The sequence below is a fragment of the Nyctereutes procyonoides genome, unplaced genomic scaffold, assembly GCF_905146905.1.
Source record: "Nyctereutes procyonoides isolate TBG_1078 unplaced genomic scaffold, NYPRO_anot_genome, whole genome shotgun sequence".
In the NCBI taxonomy this organism is placed as follows: Eukaryota; Metazoa; Chordata; class Mammalia; order Carnivora; family Canidae; genus Nyctereutes; species Nyctereutes procyonoides.
Genome location: NW_026575108.1, coordinates 269,619 through 287,351, shown reverse-complemented (window position 1 = coordinate 287,351; position 17,733 = coordinate 269,619). Strand labels below are relative to the sequence as shown.

Sequence of the window (17,733 nt, the reverse complement as noted above, 5' to 3'; positions counted from 1 at the left end):
CTCCTGGTTCTGTTGATCTGTTCCACAGTTCTTCTGGTCTCGATTTTGTTGAGTTCTGCTCGAATCTTTATTAACTCTCTTCTTCTGCTGTGTGTAGGATCTATTCTCTGTTTTTTCTTTAGCTCCTTTATGTGTAAGGTTAGCTTTTGTATTTGAGTTCTTTCCAGTTTTTGAATGGATGCTTGTATTGCAATGTATTTTTCCCTCAGGACTGCTTTTGCTGCATCCCAAAGATTTTGAACGGTTGTATCTTCATTCTCATTAGTTTCCATGAATCTTTTTAATTCTTCCTTAATTTCCTGGTTGACCCTTTCATCAGGATGGTCAAGGTTTAAGAAAGATGGTCCTTAACCTCCACGTGTTTGATTTCCTTCCAAACTTCTTGTTGTGATTTAGTTCTAATTTCAAGGCATTATGGCCTGAGAATATGCAGGGGATGATCCCAATCTTTTGGTATCAGTTCAGACCCGATTTGTGTCCCAGTATGTGGTCTATTCTGGAGAAAGTTCCATGTGCACTTGAGAAGAATGTGTATACAGTTGAGTTTGGATGTAAAGTCTATAGATATCTGTGAAATCCATCTGGTCCAGTGTATCATTTAAAGCTCTTGTTTCTTTGGAGATGTTGTGCTTAGAAGACCTATCGAGGGTAGAAAGGGCTAGCTTGATGTCACCCAGTACAAGTGTATTATTATCTAAGTATGTCTTCACGTTGCTTATTAATTGATTGATATATTTGGCAGCTCCCACATTCGGGGCATATATATTGAGGATTGTTAAGTCCTCTTGTTGGATAGATCCTTTAAGTATGATATAGTGTCCCTCTTCGTCTCTCACTACAGTCTTCGGGGTAAGATTTAGTTTATCTGATATAAGGATGGCTACCCCTGCTTTCTCTTGAGGACCATTTGAATGGTAAATGGTTCTCCAACCTTTTATTTTCAAGCTGTAGGTGTCCTTCTGTCTAAAATGAGTCTCTTGTAGACAGCAAATAGATGGGTCCTGCTTTTTTATCCAGTCTGAAACCCTGCGCCTTTTGATGGGGTCATTAAGCCCGTTCACGTTCAGAGTTACTATTGACAGATATGAGTTTAGTGTCATCATGATATCTATTCAGTCCTTGTTTTTGTGGATTGTTCCACTGAACTTCTTCTTAAAGGGGAATTTTAAGAGTCCCCCTTAAAATTTCTTGCAGAGCTGGTTTGGAGGTCACATATTCTTTCAGTTCCTGCCTGTCTTGGAAGCTCTTTATCTCTCCTTCCATTCTGAATGAGAGCCTTGCTGGATAAGGTAATCTTGGTTGCATGTTCTTCTCATTTAGGACCCTGAATATATCCTGCCACCCCTTCCTGGCCTGCCAGGTCTCTGTGGAGAGGTCTGCTGTTACCCTAATACTTCTCTCCATAAAAGTCAGGGATTTCTTGTCTCTTGCTGCTTTAAGGATCTTCTCTTTATCTTTGGAATTTGCAAGCTTCACTATTAAATGTCGAGGTGTTGAACGGTTTTTATTGATTTTGGGGGGGGGATATCTCTATTTCCTGGATTTGAATGCCTGTTTCCCTTCCCATATTAGGAATGTTTTCAGCTATGATTTGTTCAAATACATATTCTGGCCCTCTGGCCCTTTCGGCGCCCTCGGGAACCCCAATTAAACGTAGGTTTTTCTTCTTTAGGCTGTCATTTATTTCCCTTAATCTGTCTTCATGGTCCTTTAATTGTTTGTCTCCTTTTTCCTCAGTTTCCCTCTTTGCCATTAACTTGTCTTCTATGTCACTCACTCGTTCTTCCACCTCGTTAACCCTCGTCGTTAGCACTTCTAGTTTGGATTGCATCTCATTCAATTGATTTTTAATTTCTGCCTTATTGGATCTAAATTCTGCAGTCATGAAGTCTCTTGAGTCCTTTATGCTTTTTTTCTAGAGCCACCAGTAGCTGTATATTAGTGCTTCTGAATTGGCTTTCTGACATTGAATTGTAATCCAGATTTTGTAACTCTGTGGGAGAGAGGGCTGTTTCTGATTCTTTCTTTTGAGGTGAGGTTTTCCTTCTAGTTATTTTGCTCAGTGCAGCGTGGCCAAAAACAAGTTGTATTGGGAAAAGGAGAGAAAGAGAGGAGAGAAAGAAGGAAAGAAAAGAGAAAAAGAAAAAAGAAAAAAAAGAAGAAAAAGAGAAAGAAAAAGAAAGAAAGGGAAAAAAGGGGGTGGGGGAAGCAAACAAATCAAAAACAAAAACAAAAAAACAACACAAACAACAACAAAAAAACAAACAAACAAACACGGGGGAGTATCTTCTGAATCTGTAGACTTTAAGTCCCTTGACTTCCCCTGGAACTGGTCCGTCCAGCTGGTCTTCTGGGGGAGGGGCCTGTCGTGCTGATTTTCAGGTGTTAGCACTTGGGGGAGCTGCTCTGCCCCTGCCTGCTGCAGGGCTCAGCGGGGTTGTTTACCCCGTGAGGCCCCAGGAGGAACAGCCGCAGTGGCTATGGCAGCTCTGGAAGCCTGGATTCAGCCTCCGCAGAACTCCGGGGCTCTCCGTCTGCAGGGCCTGGAGGCTCCGGGGCGGGGCCGCTGATCTGCTCAGCTCGGGGCAGGAGCGTCCTTGCTGTCCTGGGCCCTCCCGGCCTCTGCCTGTCCCGGGGGAGGCCGGGTCCTGGGCTGTGTTCCCGGCGCCCTGTGCTCCGGGGCCTGCGCTGTTGCATTCTCGCTCCTGCGCCGCAGCCCACTCCGTGGAGCCGCCGCCCGAGCCCCTCCGGGCTGTTCCCGGGTCAATGCGTGCGCGCTGCAGCCCTTCACGGAGCTCCGCGCACTCTCCCGGGGCGCAGGTGTCTGTTAGTGTCCCCGGGAGCCCGAGGGCATCCCCGTCCTCCTGGGTCCTGCTCCAACTCCCTGCGGGCCCCTTTCCGCCCGGGAAGGTTGGTGCAGCTCCTGCTCCTCCGGGACGGGGCTCTCCTGTCCTGGGGACACTCGCCCCGGCCTCAGCCCGGCTCCTCGCGGGGCCCCTCCCCCTCGGAGGCCTTTTGTTTCTTTATTTCTTTTTCCCCGTCTTCCTACCTTGATAGAAGCGCGAACTCTTCTCACTGTAGCGTTCCAGCTGGTCTCTCTTTAAATCTCAGGCCGAATTCATAGATTTTAGGATGATTTGAAGGTTATCTAGGTAATTTGGTGGGGACAGGTGACTCGGGGACCCTACTCTTCCGCCATCTTGCCCTTCCCTCTGCATATAGTGTATTATTAATTTGGGGGTAAAAATTAGTGATTCATCATTTGTATAAAACACCCACTGATCTTTACATCAAATGGCCTCCCTAATGCCCATAACGTACCCCACCTCACCACCAGCAACCTTCAGTTTTTTCTGTATAGTTAAGATTCTCTTACAGTTTGTCTCCCCCTCTGTTTTTAAACTATTTTATATTTCCTTCAAAAGAACTATCCTTTTTTTATATAAATTAATTTTTATTGGTGTTCAATTTACCAACATACAGAATAACACCCAGTGCTCATCCCGTCAAGTGTCCCCCTCCGTGCCCGTCACCCATTCACCCCCACCCCCCGCCCTCCTCCCCTTCCACCACCCCTAGTTCATTTCCCAGAGTTAGAAGTCTTTATGTTCTGTGTCCCTTTCTGATATCTCCCACACATTTCTTCTCCCTTCCCTTATATTCCCCTTCACTATTATTCATATTCCCCAAATGAATGAGAACATACACTGTTTGTCCTTCTCCGATTGACTTACTTCACTCAGCATAATACCCTCCAGTTCCATCCACGTTGAAGCAAATGGTGGGTATTTGTCGTTTCTAATGGCTGAGTAATATTCCATTGTATACATAAACCACATCTTCTTTATCCATTCATCTTTCGATGGACACCGAGGCTCCTTCCACAGTTTGGCTATTGTGGACATGGCTGCTAGAAACATCGGGGTGCAGGTGCCCCGGCGTTTCATTGCATCTGAATCTTCGGGGTAAATCCCTAACAGTGCAATTGCTGGGTCGTAGGGCAGGTCTATTTTTAATTCTTTGAGGAACCTCCACACAGTTTTCCAGAGTGGCTGCACCAGTTCACATTCCCACCAACAGTGTAAGAGGGTTCCCTTTTCTCCACATCCTCTCCAACATTTGTTGTTTCCTGCCTTATTAATTTTCCCCATTCTCACTGGTGTGAGGTGGTATCTCATTGTGGTTTTGATTTGTATTTCCCTGATGGCAAGTGATGCAGAGCATTTTCTCATGTGCATGTTGGCCATGTCTATGTCTTCCTCTGTGAGATTTCTCTTCATGTCTTTTGCCCATTTCATGATTGGATTGTTTGTTTCTTTGCTGTTGAGTTTAATAAGTTCTTTATAGATTTTGGAAACTAGCCCTTTATCCGATATGTTATTTGCAAATATCTTCTCCCATTCTGTAGGTTGTCTTTGAGTTTTGTTGACTGTATCCTTTGCTGTGCAAAAGCTTCTTATCTTGATGAAGTCCCAATAGTTCATTTTTGCTTTTGTTTCTTTTGTTTTCGTGGATGTATCTTGCAAGAAGTTACTGTGGCCAAGTTCAAAAAGGGTGTTGCCTGTGTTCTCCTCTAGGATTTTGATGGAGTCTCGTCTCACATTTAAATCTTTCATCCATTTTGAGTTTATCTTTGTGTATGGTGCAAGAGAGTGGTCTAGTTTCATTCTTCTGCATGTGGATGGAAAGACGATCCACTGGAAGAAAGACAGTCTCTTCAATAAATGGTGCTGGGAAAATTGGTCATCCACAAAAGAACTATCCTTATATGCTTTATCCCCCTTGGATTGTGGAAATTTTACTGAGTTTCAGTTACCTGAGTTTCAATTGTATTTACTTTCCATCCTCTGATATAGAAATGTCCTACTAATAATCTTAGAGTATTTACACCTTGACCTCTAGATCCAATCAGTGTTTTGTCATCAGTATAATGGACCGGTATGGTTATCTAGGAGAATAAAATACAATGGAGATCTCTATGAACTGAATTATGGCATAGTACCGGAGAGTTGACACAACTCTGAGGGAGGGCAGTGAAGGCATATTGCTGGCCTTGTAAGCTGCAATCAAATTGCCTCTAGTGGATCTTAAAGACATGTGTCAAATCATGTGCCACATACCAGGTACCAAAGAATATGTTAATTTACTCAAGCAAGAAAACCACATCTGGTACAGCAGCTGCAATTCTTGGAGTCTCCACCTAGTTAAGTTATAAGTATCAACTGTCATTCTCCAAGATCCATATATCTCCTGTGAAGGCCAAATAAGTGAGTTAAATGTGTATGTTATGCGAATCACTACCTCTACATCTTTCAAGCCCTTGATGGTGGCTCTAATCACCATGATTCCTCCAGGGATGTGGTATTGCTTTTTCTTTACTATTTTCCTAGGTAGAGGCAATTCTAGAGGTTTCCATTTGGCTTTCACCATAATAGCCCTCAGTCTGCATGTCAAATTGCAAGTTTGCCAGTTGCAAAGTATATCTCTTCAGATTATGCATTCTGAAGGTGGAGAAGTACCAAAGAATGAGTCCAGTGACCTACTGGACCCATTGCAAACTAGGCCTGAGCTAAAACTCCAATGACCACCTGTCCTCTGGAAACTTCTGCTCTGTCTAGGGGAACACTGTTGTTCTGGGTTTCCTGGAATCAGTTTCAGGTCACAACCAGTGCCCAGCAGTCCTTGAAGTTCTAGGTATTTTTCTATTCCTCAGTGTACAAATTGACAGACAAAAAGGCCATAGGCCTCATTTGGGGAATGCGGTGAAAAAGATTAATATATACATTTTTAGCAATGTCCCAGGGTGCTTCCTCAAGGGGATTCAATCTTCCCTTTATTCTAGGAATTTTGAGTTTATAAACTGGTTCCATCTGGGAATTAATTGCAAGATCACTAATCTCTCTCTTTTTATTTTTTTTAAGATTTTATTTATTTATTCATGAGAGACACACAAAGAGAGAGAAAGGCAGAGACACAGGCAGAGGGAGAAGCAGGCTCCATGCAGGGAGCCCAATGTGGGACTCAATCCTGGGACTCCAGGATCACGCTCTGGGCTGAAGGCAGGTGCTAAACCGCTGAGCCACCCAGGGATCCCACTAATCTCTCTTTTATGATTAAGTTTACTTAACCTGTACATTTTTGCTAACACAGATCAAGGCTTTTATAGTTTTCTTCTCTATTTCACTTCTAGGAACACCAACATGACAGAGCCAGCACTGTAAATCTGCTTGTATTAATTATTCTGATTGTTATTTTGATTCTTCTGTCCTTAATGGAAAGCATGCCCACCTTGCCTTTAAGAAGCTTCAGTGCTACCATTTGGTAACTGTTATCTGGCATCAAAACACTCCCATTGCATTGGGATTTTCCAGTTTAGCAACACTAAAGGTCTGGCCTACAGACAACAGTGATCAGAGAGTTTTTCAAAGATGCTGGCACTAGCCTGAAAATTTATTTCTCTGGTCATGATGAAAGGTATGACACCTAGGGACATCTGGGTGGCTCAGTGGTTTAGGGTCTGCCTTCAGCTCAGGGTATGAACTAGGGTCCCCATTTTGGGTCTTGCATTTGGATCCCCGCAGGGAGCCTGCTTCTTCCTCTGCGTATGTCTCTGCCTCTCTTTCTGTGTCTCTCATGAATAAATAAATAAATTTTTAAAAGAAAGGTATGTCTTCTTGACCCTCCCTGAAATGACAAGCCATTTTTTTATGACAATCCATTCTAACATTCCGATATCCCCATATCTTTCAATGTGTCCCTCTACATTAAATCAAGGCAAATCTGGCATTTCTACTTTGCTTACACTGGGCCCCCTTTAGATTCACGCTTTAGCCACCAACCAAGCAGATATACCATTAGCTTTACCTCAGTCCCGCAGCTATAATGTTAAATGAAGAATCTCTGCCTAGTGAACCAATATCAAGAAATTTGTCTTGATTGAACTTTATTTCATGATTATCTAATTTTTTTCTTCATACATTAGAAAACATTTATTTTGGGGTGTACTGTGTTCATGAGTTACACTTTGTACCTCACTATTAACGGCTGATGTGTTTTGTGTCTTGTTATAGGTGTAGGAGCAAAGATGATGGTGGGAGTGAGTCCTGAGGAAAATCAGCCCCTTCTCTCAGGTCACCTGCCTTGGAGGGGGAACATTACATTTTCTTAGGCAATTCAACATTAACCCTTTAGTACAAAGAGGTAGAAACCACTTGAGCTGTCAAAAAAAGACTCATTTTCTCTGTTCTAACCTCCTCCCAGTAATTTATTATTATTATTTATTTATTATTTATTTATTTATATTATGTTTATTTATTCATGAGAGACATACAGAGAGAGAGGCAGAGACACAGGCAGAGGGAGAAGCAGGCTCATGCAAGGAGCCCGATGTGAGACTCCATCCCAGGTCTCCAGGATCACACCCTGGGCTGCAGGCAGCACTAAACCACTGCACCACCAGGGCTGCCCTCCTCCCAGTAATTTAAAGAATAGTCTGGTTTTCATTCATGACTTCTTTATCAAATCTTCATCCCATGTCAAGTTGTTCTGTTTATATACTTAGATATTTCTTAAAGTTTCCTATGTCTCTCTGTTAAGTTGGGTTCCTAAATGCATACTCTGAGATGGGGATTCTCTGAAAGTGATTTATAAGGAGAAGGGTTGAGGGAAGCTACTACAATATAGGAAGAAGGGAGTGGCCCCAACTGGGGATTGACTTCAGCCTGATGCCACAGGAATCTAGGGTATACACCGTGATACAGGACTGGCTCCACCCCGAGGCAAAGGAACCAGCCTGATGTCTATTGGCTGCTACCGTGTCCCACAGTGGTGGGTATAGCCTATAATTTTGCTCTGGTGCAGATGTACAGAGAAGGTGGGGCTTTGAGCTCTGAGCTGTTTGTAGCCCAGACACAGAGCTAGGACACTGAAGGAGTGAAGGAAGTGGAGCCAGACTCAGCAGTGCCTACCACCTTCAACACCATCACTGGCACCACCAGAGTTCAGGCTCCATCCTTTCACACCCACATCATGACAATAACATCCTGCTGCCACTCTTATTCCCTTCAATCCATTTCCCACACTGATAACCCATACAGCTATCATCTCAAGCTCGAATCCAGCTGCGTCACTCACTGGTTCAAAAGGCCTTCCAATGTTTGCCCCATGATATTGTGCTGTAGGCTTTAACATGATCATGAGACCCTTCTGCATCTTCCCTGTTCTGGTCTCACCAGGTTCATGTCCTGCTATTTACCCATATAGGTAGGTTCATTTTGTAGCACACTGCCTGGCACATGGTGAGAGTTTAATAAATGATGTTGAATTTATAGATATATTAACACCCATAGTCACACTGCATTCACCAGGATTCCTGCATACTGATTTTCACCCCCTGGCCTTTGTAATGTATTCTCTCTCTTAGGAATGCTCCTACTCCAACTGAAGTGTACATATTCACTCTGCTGACTTGATTTCCAGTTTGAAATTCCCTTTCATATGTCCTTTCCTCTTGGAACATTTCCTGAACCTTTCTTGTATGTCCCTAATTCATCCTTTCCTAGCACTTTGTGCTGTCACTACCTTACCCTTTATAACAGGGTGTTGTCATTTTCTGTTTTCCTCTGGGTTTTTCTCAGTGGATGTGAAGCTCTGTGAAGGCAAGACCCAGGTTCCCCTAGTTAGCACTGAAGCCCCACAATCATCAGTGTTTCTGATATATTATTCTTCAGGCTCAAGATGTTGCTATTGATTAATGGGTGATGGATAGATGGGATAAATGGAATATATTTATCCTGAAATTGTTTTGTGTGTGGGTTGAGCCACATATTGTTAAAAATATCCTTTCATGATGATATGTCACCACAATGTAAACTAATTAACAGAGAAGAATAACATGGACAACTCATGTTCATATGATGTAATCTTGCTGAGAGCAGGTTCAGTTTCAGTTACTTAAATTGAGATGAGAATGTCAGGTTCAATTTCTTTCTCATTACATGGTTTAAGCAGGAGTTAAAACAAATTATGGTCTGTTTAACAGATCTAGCTAGAATTCTTGAATCCAAATCAGACAAAATAGGAAGATTATTCCCTACAGCTCAATATATATTTTTGCTCTACATTTTATTTACTTTATTGACCTTCCTTTATAGTTTTATTTTTTAGTTATTATTTATCATGCACTAGTCATTTTTTCTAATTGTATAAAATATTCTAGGTAGCAGGCAAGATATCTATGGAGTATAAATATATATTAAAAAGTAGAAATTCTCATCTGACATTGAAATGATCTTTGATTTGAGTCATGCATTTTCTAACAGCTTATCAGCATAAGATGGGTGACATGACAATGATATGATTCTGAAGCCCACAAGTAAATTTTCAAATAAAGTATCATATTCTTCACCTACTCCAGCAGTGTTAATGGGCCTTCACTTTTATTTCCTAAAGTAAATACATACCAGAATATTGCAATGGGCATATTATCCACAACAATGATAACTAAAATTGACCTGAGTTATTCCTGAAATATCCTTGGAATTTAATTATAAGTAATGAATTAATAGAAATAAATATATATAATCATCTATATTATTATGATATATAGTACATGTACATAATGATTTAACACGTATATGTATAAGATATATATTATATATCTATATATGTATATATATAGATATATTTGTATCTATATATTATATATGTGGTCCAGCGTAAAGCCTAGCGCAATAAGTGGTAAGAATTATAATCATCTTTCTGTCCTCATTGTCTGGCACTGAATCACAACATTTAAGAGCATGGGCTGAGAAATCAGGTAGTCTCTGATTAGTGAATCTTCAGTATAATTATTTTGAAAATTCCCCCTTTCTGTTTCCTCACCTATAAAATGGGGATAATAGCAATGCCTACTTGTTTGGATTATTATAAAGACTACTGCTCAATACCAAAATATTTTTAATTTTTTAAAAAATGATTTTATTTATTTATTCATAAGAGACACACAGAGACAGGCCTAGAGACATGGGTGGAGGAAGAAACAGGCTCCCTGTGGGGAGCCTGATTCCAGATCCCGGGATCATGCCATGATCCAAGGCAGATGCTCAAATGCTGAGCCAGCCAGGTGTCCCTATTTTTAATTTTTAAAATTAGGATGAAAGCTTACGAATCCATGCATATGAATGAAGCTCTTAAAACAAGCCCCAATTTGCTAGCATTATTCAAATATGCAAAGAGAGATCCTGAGCTAGGATTATTTTTCCATTTCTTGCACCCATTTTGGCTCTTGAACACAAAATATATCCATAGCAGTCATTGTTGTTGTTGTTTTGTCATAGGTCTTTCTTGCCGAGATCATCCAACATGTCTGTTTGACCTTTGCCTCAGTTAAATCACTGTTGAGCTCCAGATACATTTATTTGTCACCCACACTAGCATTCCTACTACACAGTTTCCTAATGGCATTTTTCATCTGGTCATTTCTCAAGGTATAGATTAAAGGATTTAACATGGGAGTTATTGTAGTATAGAACACTGCAACTGCTTTGTCAATGGATAAGGTAGCTGCGGGTCTCATGTACACAAATATGCAGGGCACAAAGAATAGGACTACCACTGTGATGTGAGAGACACAGGTGGAGAGGGCTTTGCGCCTCGCCTCCAAGCTGTGGTTCTTTAGGGAGCGCAGAATGACCACATAGGAAACCATGAGGAGAAGGAAGTTTAAGACACAGATGAAACCACTGTTGGCAGCAACAAAGAACCCAAGAGTGTGGGTATCAGTGCAGGCAAGACTGAGCAAAGGATTCAGATCACATATAAAGTGATCTATGACATTAGGGCCACAGAAAGGTAGTGGGATGATAAAGAGGATCTGTATGGCTGCATGAAGAAAGCCTCCCACCCACACCACTGCCATGAGCAGGCCACATAGCCGCCGATTCATGATGGTCATGTAGTGCAGTGGCTTGCAGATGGCCACATATCTGTCATAGGCCATCACAGTAAGCAGGATGACATCAGCACCTCCAAAAAAATGTTCCCCAAAGATTTGGATTATGCATGCATTGAATGGGATGGTCTTCTTTTCACGGAGTGACTCTATGATCAGGGTGGGGGTATTGACAGAAGAATAGCAGGCATCAATGAGGGAGAGATAGGCCAGGAAAAAGTACATGGGGGACCCCGATAATGGGCTGGCAGTGATAGTGACCACGGTGAGCACATTTCCTACCACAGAGACGATGTAGATGACCAAAAACACAACAAATATGATTTTCTGCATCTTTGGATTTTCTGTGAGCCCCAGTAGCACAAATTCTGTCACGTTGTTCCTAGTCTCCATTTTTTCATATTATACTAAATTACATGACCTGAAAAAGAAATCCCTTATGTTAATGTAACCTTGCATTTAGTAAGCTCCCACATCTAGTAAATGCAGCAGCCTGTATTCTAATGAGAAGTGGATTCTCATGACGTTTTGTGAGATAGCAAGTAAGTTCTGAGTTCTTGAAGACCATCTGGGCACACTTCATCATCTGAGATGATGAAGAGCCTATCTTGAAGGAATCATACTGGCAGCTAAGTTTCAAAAGAGTGGTAAAGAACGGATGTCCAAGCTATGAATGGAAAGCTAGGAATTCTTTCTTTACCCTTAGGAAATGGGGAACCATGGAAGGTAACTGAATAGAAGTGGAAGAATGACCAGGGGTTGGAGGAATGGTGACTCTTGGATATAACTCTGAAAGACCTTTGTGTGTCTTGGATGAAGCTGAATTAGCTTCAGTAAGGGGATGTCAGCCAGAGACAGAAAGCCCAGTCACAGAACATTTATAATAGTTAACAAAAATGTGGAAGAGTGTGTTTCTTATGAGAATGTAATAAAAGGCTCCAGGAGCTATTATAAAAGAATAGATAACACAACAAGTTTTCAAAATCCCCAAATATTATAATAGCTGATAAATATATATTTAATGATTGATTCCTATGTGCATGGCATGGTAGTAACCTGTGTGGTTAGCATTATTTCATACTTTTTTGCAAGTGAAGAAATGATTGCAGAGACTGATTTTCAGAATAATAATAAAGATAATATCAACTAAGATGTAATTATATATATTTTATAATAATTCTATCAACACAAATGTAGACACTTGCTGTGTTCGTTTTTTTCAGAAATGTGGTTGTTTAATCCTCACTACATTCCTGTGAAATAATTACCACTATCATACTTCCTTTACACAGCAGGAGATACAAACATAGAGAAGTTAAGAATCCTGCCCTAGATCAAGCAGATAAAAATGAGGAGAGCCAAGACTAAATCAAATTTTACTTGTGACCTTTTTCCTTCAAATTATTGATCCTTGCTCTACATTGTTCTGTGATAATAAACAATGTAAACTAGTAATCTCTTTTGACATGACCATAATCAAAAGACTTTAATGGTACTTCAGAGGCAAATATATATGAAGTAATTTCATCAATAGACGCAAACACACACAGACACACACACACACAGACACACACACACACATACCACACACTGCAGTCTCCAAATATTAATGAAAATGAGGTACTGCTTCAATGCTTTCATTGAAGAACACTTTTACCTTGGCCTCTTGTGCAGCCCCATTTCCTCCCTACCCAATCCTTTTAAAAACATGGGTCTCCAGAGTTTCCTGTACAATGTTGAAAATGACTACCATGGTCGTTAAGTGTACTGTATTGGTTTGAAATCAGAGAGACCTGATTGGAATCTTGCCTTTTCCACTTGCAACTTCTTTTATCCAGGGTACATTTCCCGGGAACTTATGTTCTTGTTTCCTTATCTCTAAAGTGAGAATGATCATATCCACATCCCAGGTGCTATGAGAATTGATTGAGTAAATGTATATGAATATCCCCACCCCATTACTGTGAGCACGCAAAGAGCTTTCACATATTTTTGTGTCTGTATTCACACAGAAGATAGGAATAATTGGTAATTTGAGTGTAATCAGAAAAACATTTAATCACACAATAATCTCTGGAAGAATTATCTCTAATTTTACTTTTCAACATACCACAGAGACTCACATTATGCATAGTAATTAACCTTAGGAAGGACAGTCTCTGGTCATGCTTGGACTAAATGACTAATGATTTATGTCATCTATAAACATATTTATATATCACTGTGTGGGGGGCATACTTACATTTAATTTTCATGCTCACGATTAGTCTTGAATGTTAAAGGAGGCATCTTATGTCAAAAGAGGTGTCTTGTGACCAAAAATTTGGTTCCAATTTTTATAAAATCTCATAAAATCGCTATAAGCCTCAACATTTTCATTTGTCTCTTTAAGTTAATGACATTTACTATCTTTTGACTAATGGGAATATGGTTATAATATTACTGTTTGTAAGGTGTTGAAACATAATGATTACTCTTTATAGAAAATACTAATGTTTAAGATGCTTCAATGCTGCTGAAAACCTTACCTTATAGATGATCACAAGGATGTTTAGGATTTTTCAGAAATAATTCCATTTTCAAGCTGGCCTCTTCTTTAATAGTAAACTTTCAGTGTGAAAGTTAGAACACACCTCAGACACAGACTTATTTAGGTAATTTGATAACAAATCAAAGGTCCTTGAGAAGGTGTTTCTCCCAGTCTAAATCTTTCCTTCTAGCCTAAAGCCTCAAAATTCCTTATTGAGAAGGATCTGGGATTTGAATTTGGAATGAATTCTTTTGAAACACTATGGAGACATGATCTCCAGATGGCTCTGTTCCCATAGACAAGAGGCAAGAAATGTGGAGAAAACACTTTCAAATGGGTCATTCTTCTCATAATGAATCTTGCTCTGGAAATGTAACCCCCCACAATATTTTCCTTTGGCACTGCATGGATATTTAAAGAGGTTTCCAAAAAAAGTTCAAGGACCTTGGCTTAGAACTGCTGTTTCTCTCCCTGGAACTAATTATCTCTTTTGATGGAAAGGCTTTGTCTTAGAAACAGGTATGCCGAAGAGACATGTTTGAAAATCACCCAATTTCGAATAGGGAATTGCATTCCCTCTGCTTGGAACCCAACCATGCAAGAATCCCCTTTCTCTTTGTGAACTTTGGTTTCCAAGAAAGCTAAATATCATGGGAATAGGAAAATGGAATGATTTGGGTATGGAGACCTGTAATGTTTTAACCTGTTGACTCAGGTCACAGAGAACCTGCCTCCCTAACAATATTACAACATTTCTAGAAACCCGTTATTGATTGCATTAGAGCTAGTGCAGTGAGGGCTTAAAATCAGTGGAATGGCAGTCATTAAAGTCCTTGTCTCCAAATGTTGTTTTTCATTTTCATCAGAGGGCTATGAAATTAAACGGAAGCTCTAATAGGCTCCTAATTAGTAATCTCTGGGACTCATAGTAATCTCTATGAACTCATGGGTTCATAAGGAATACTAGGCAACATTAAAATTGTGGAGAGATATCAAAATACAAGCAGAAAGTTCTAATTTTAATCCCAAGAATTGTTCCATATTTTTGTCACTTGGTATTGTTATTTTCCACGTCATCATTCAAGGAGGTATGTGGTGATATATTATTGTGGTTTTAATTTGCTTTCCCTGATGACTAATGATGTTGAGCATTTGTACATTTTTAAAAGTATAGAGTCTAGTTACTTAACATACATTATAATAATAGTTTCATGTGTAGTATATAGTGATTCAAAACTTCCACAACACCTGGGGCTCATTACAGGTGTTCTTCTTAATTCCCATCATTTACTGTCGCCCACTTCCCTTCTAGTAACCATCATTTTGTTCTCTATGGTTAAAATTCCATTTTTTTTTGCCTCCCTCTCCCCCTGCCGCCATACTGTATGTTTTATTTCTTATTTGTACATATGATTGAAATCTTTTAGTATTTGTATTTCTCTGACTGACTCATTTTACTTAGCATAATTCTTTCTAACTCCATTCATGTCATTGCAAATGGCAAGATTTCATTCTTTTTATGGCTGAGTAATATTCTATCATATGTATATATCATATATATATTATACATACATGTAAATATATACAAGGTTTTATATCTACCACATCTTTGTTATCCATTCATCAGTTGATGGATACTTGGGTTGTTTCCACAATTTGGCTATTGTAGATAAACACTGGGATGCATTACCCCCTTGAATTAGTATTTTGTATTCTTTGAGCAAATACCTACCAGTGCAAGGTATTGGATAGTTGGATAGGTATCTGGATAGATGAGTACCATCCAAGTACCATCTATAAATAGAACTTCTAAAACTCAATACCCCAAATACAATTAATTCAATTAACAAAGGGGCAGAAGACTTCAATAGACATTTTTCCAAAGAAGACATTCATATTGCTAATAGACACATGAAAAGAACCTCAACATCACTTAATATCAGGGAAATACAAATCAAAGCTATAATGAGATCTCACCTCACACTTTCCAGAATGGCTAAAATTAACAATACAAGTGCCAGAGATGGGGATGGGGATGAGGAGAAAGGGGAAGACTCTTGGCCTGTCAGTGGGAATGCAAAGTAGTGCAGCCACTCTAGGAAATGGTATTAGGGTTCTCAAAAAGGTAAAAATAGAACTACGCTATGATCAAGCATTTGTAGATCTTTTTCTGGAAGTTTCTTTTTACATCCTTTGTACAATATAAAGATAGTCATTCTGGGTTTCTAATTACTAAAGTCTGAACGTTCTTTATATATTCTAGAATAGGCCTTTTAATCATATATATATATCTTAAATATTAAAAATAAAGTATATATTTATATAAAATTTATATATATAATAATATATATGAATTGTATGTAAAATGTTTATATACTTTACACAATTGTTTGTGTGTCTATATATGTAGTTTTTTCCTAGTCCATGGATTGCTTTTTCATTTTTAAAAAGATGTCATTCAGGGAGTAAAAGAGTTAAAATATTAACAAGTTTCAATTTTCAGTTTTACTTATAGTTCATGCTTACAGTGAGATATTTATTTAAAGATTTTACTCATTCATTCATGAGAGAAAGAAGGGAGTCAAAGATAGGCAGAGGGAGAAGCAGACTTCTTGCAGGGAGCCTGATGCAGGACTCCATCCCTGGATCCTAGGATCATGCCCTGAGGCTAAGGCAGCCTCTCAACCTTTGAGCCACCCAGGTATCCCATTGTGAGATATCTAATAAACATTGATCTACCCCAAAGTTTAAAATACTCTTTCTAGTATTTTTATAGGTTTGTTTTTAACATGTAGGTCTCTGACTCATTTTGAGTTTATTTTGGGGTATGATATGAAGTAGTAGTTGAGGTTCATTTTTTTTTCCATATGGGTATGTAATTGGCCCAGCATAATCAGTAGGGAAAAAAGTCTATTCTTTCCTTCATTGAATTACCTAGACTTCTTTACTAAAAACTCATACATTTAGGTCTATTTATGGACACCTAATGTTTCAATGATCTATATGTTTATCCTTATAGCAATACCACACAGCACTGTTTATGGGAGCTTAATAAAAATCTTTTAATTAGATAGATTAAGTTCTTTAACTTCTCTTTTTTCTCCTTAGATTAAGTTCTCTTTTTTCCTTCCAGATTTTACATAAAAGTGATAGCATACCATATTTGTCTTTCCCCTTTTGGCTTCTTTTATATAGTGTAATGCTCCCAGTTTACCATGTCATTGCAAATGGTAGGATTTCCTTTTTTTTTTAATGGCTGAATAATATTTATCTTCTTTATTCATCCATTTATTGAAGAATTTTTATGTTTTCCCCATATTACAGCTTTTGTGAATAATGTTAGAGTAAACATGGGTGTGCAGTTATCTTCATGATACTGGTTTTTAAAAAAATGACTTTTTTTTTCTTAAGCCTCACACATAGGTGAGGCTTAAGCTCCAGGCCCTAGGATCAAGGGTCTCATGCTCTACAAACTAAGACAGCCAGGCACCCCCAAGGTACTGAATTTATGTCTTTTAAATACACCCACAAGTAGGATTGGCACATCATATCTACCAGTAGTACATTTTAAAATTTTTTGAAAACTCAGCATATTGTCTTCCCTAATGGTCGTGCCATTTTGAATTTTCACTAACAGTGTATAAAAGTTTTCTTTTGTCCACATTCTTGCTAATATTTGTTATCTTTAGTGTTGTTTTAAATAACAGTCTGAACAGGTGTAAGGTGATATTCAATTGTAGTTTTGATTTACATTTCCCTGATAGTGATGTTGAGCACCTTTTCATATATCCTTGGCCATTTATAAGTTTTCTTTGACAAAAATGGCTATTTGGTTTTTTAGCTCAATTTTAATTGAATTATTTATTTACTTGCTATTAAGTTGTATGAATTCAATATGTGTTTTCTTTTATGATTTTTAAACTTATCAGTTACATATTTTGTGAATATTTCCCCATTCTGTAGTTTGCCTTTCAATGTCCTGTTGCCTTTTCTGTGCAGAATTCTTTGTTTTAATGTAGTCCCACTTGTTCATTTTGCTTTTTTTTCTGTCTAATCCAACATATAATTTACAAGCTTAATGTCAAAAATCTTTTCTCGCTGTTTCCTTTGGGTAATTTTATCTTATTAGGTCTTCTGTTTAAGACTTTTATTCACGGGATCCCTGGGTGGCGCAGCGGTTTGGCGCCTGCCTTTGACCCAGGGCGTGATCCTGGAGACCTGGGATCAAATCCCATGTTGGGCTCCTGGTGCA

General features: G+C 39.2%; 1 protein-coding gene across 1 annotated transcript; it reads right to left on the bottom strand.

Moving 5' to 3' along the window:
- Positions 1 to 10,414: 10,414 nt before the first annotated feature.
- On the bottom strand, positions 10,415 to 11,344 carry LOC129514809 (olfactory receptor 4C46-like). Its single transcript, XM_055333513.1, has one exon. The coding sequence runs from the start codon at positions 11,342 to 11,344 to the stop codon at positions 10,415 to 10,417; it is 930 nt and encodes a 309-aa protein (XP_055189488.1).
- Between the last annotated feature and the right edge of the window lie 6,389 nt (positions 11,345 to 17,733).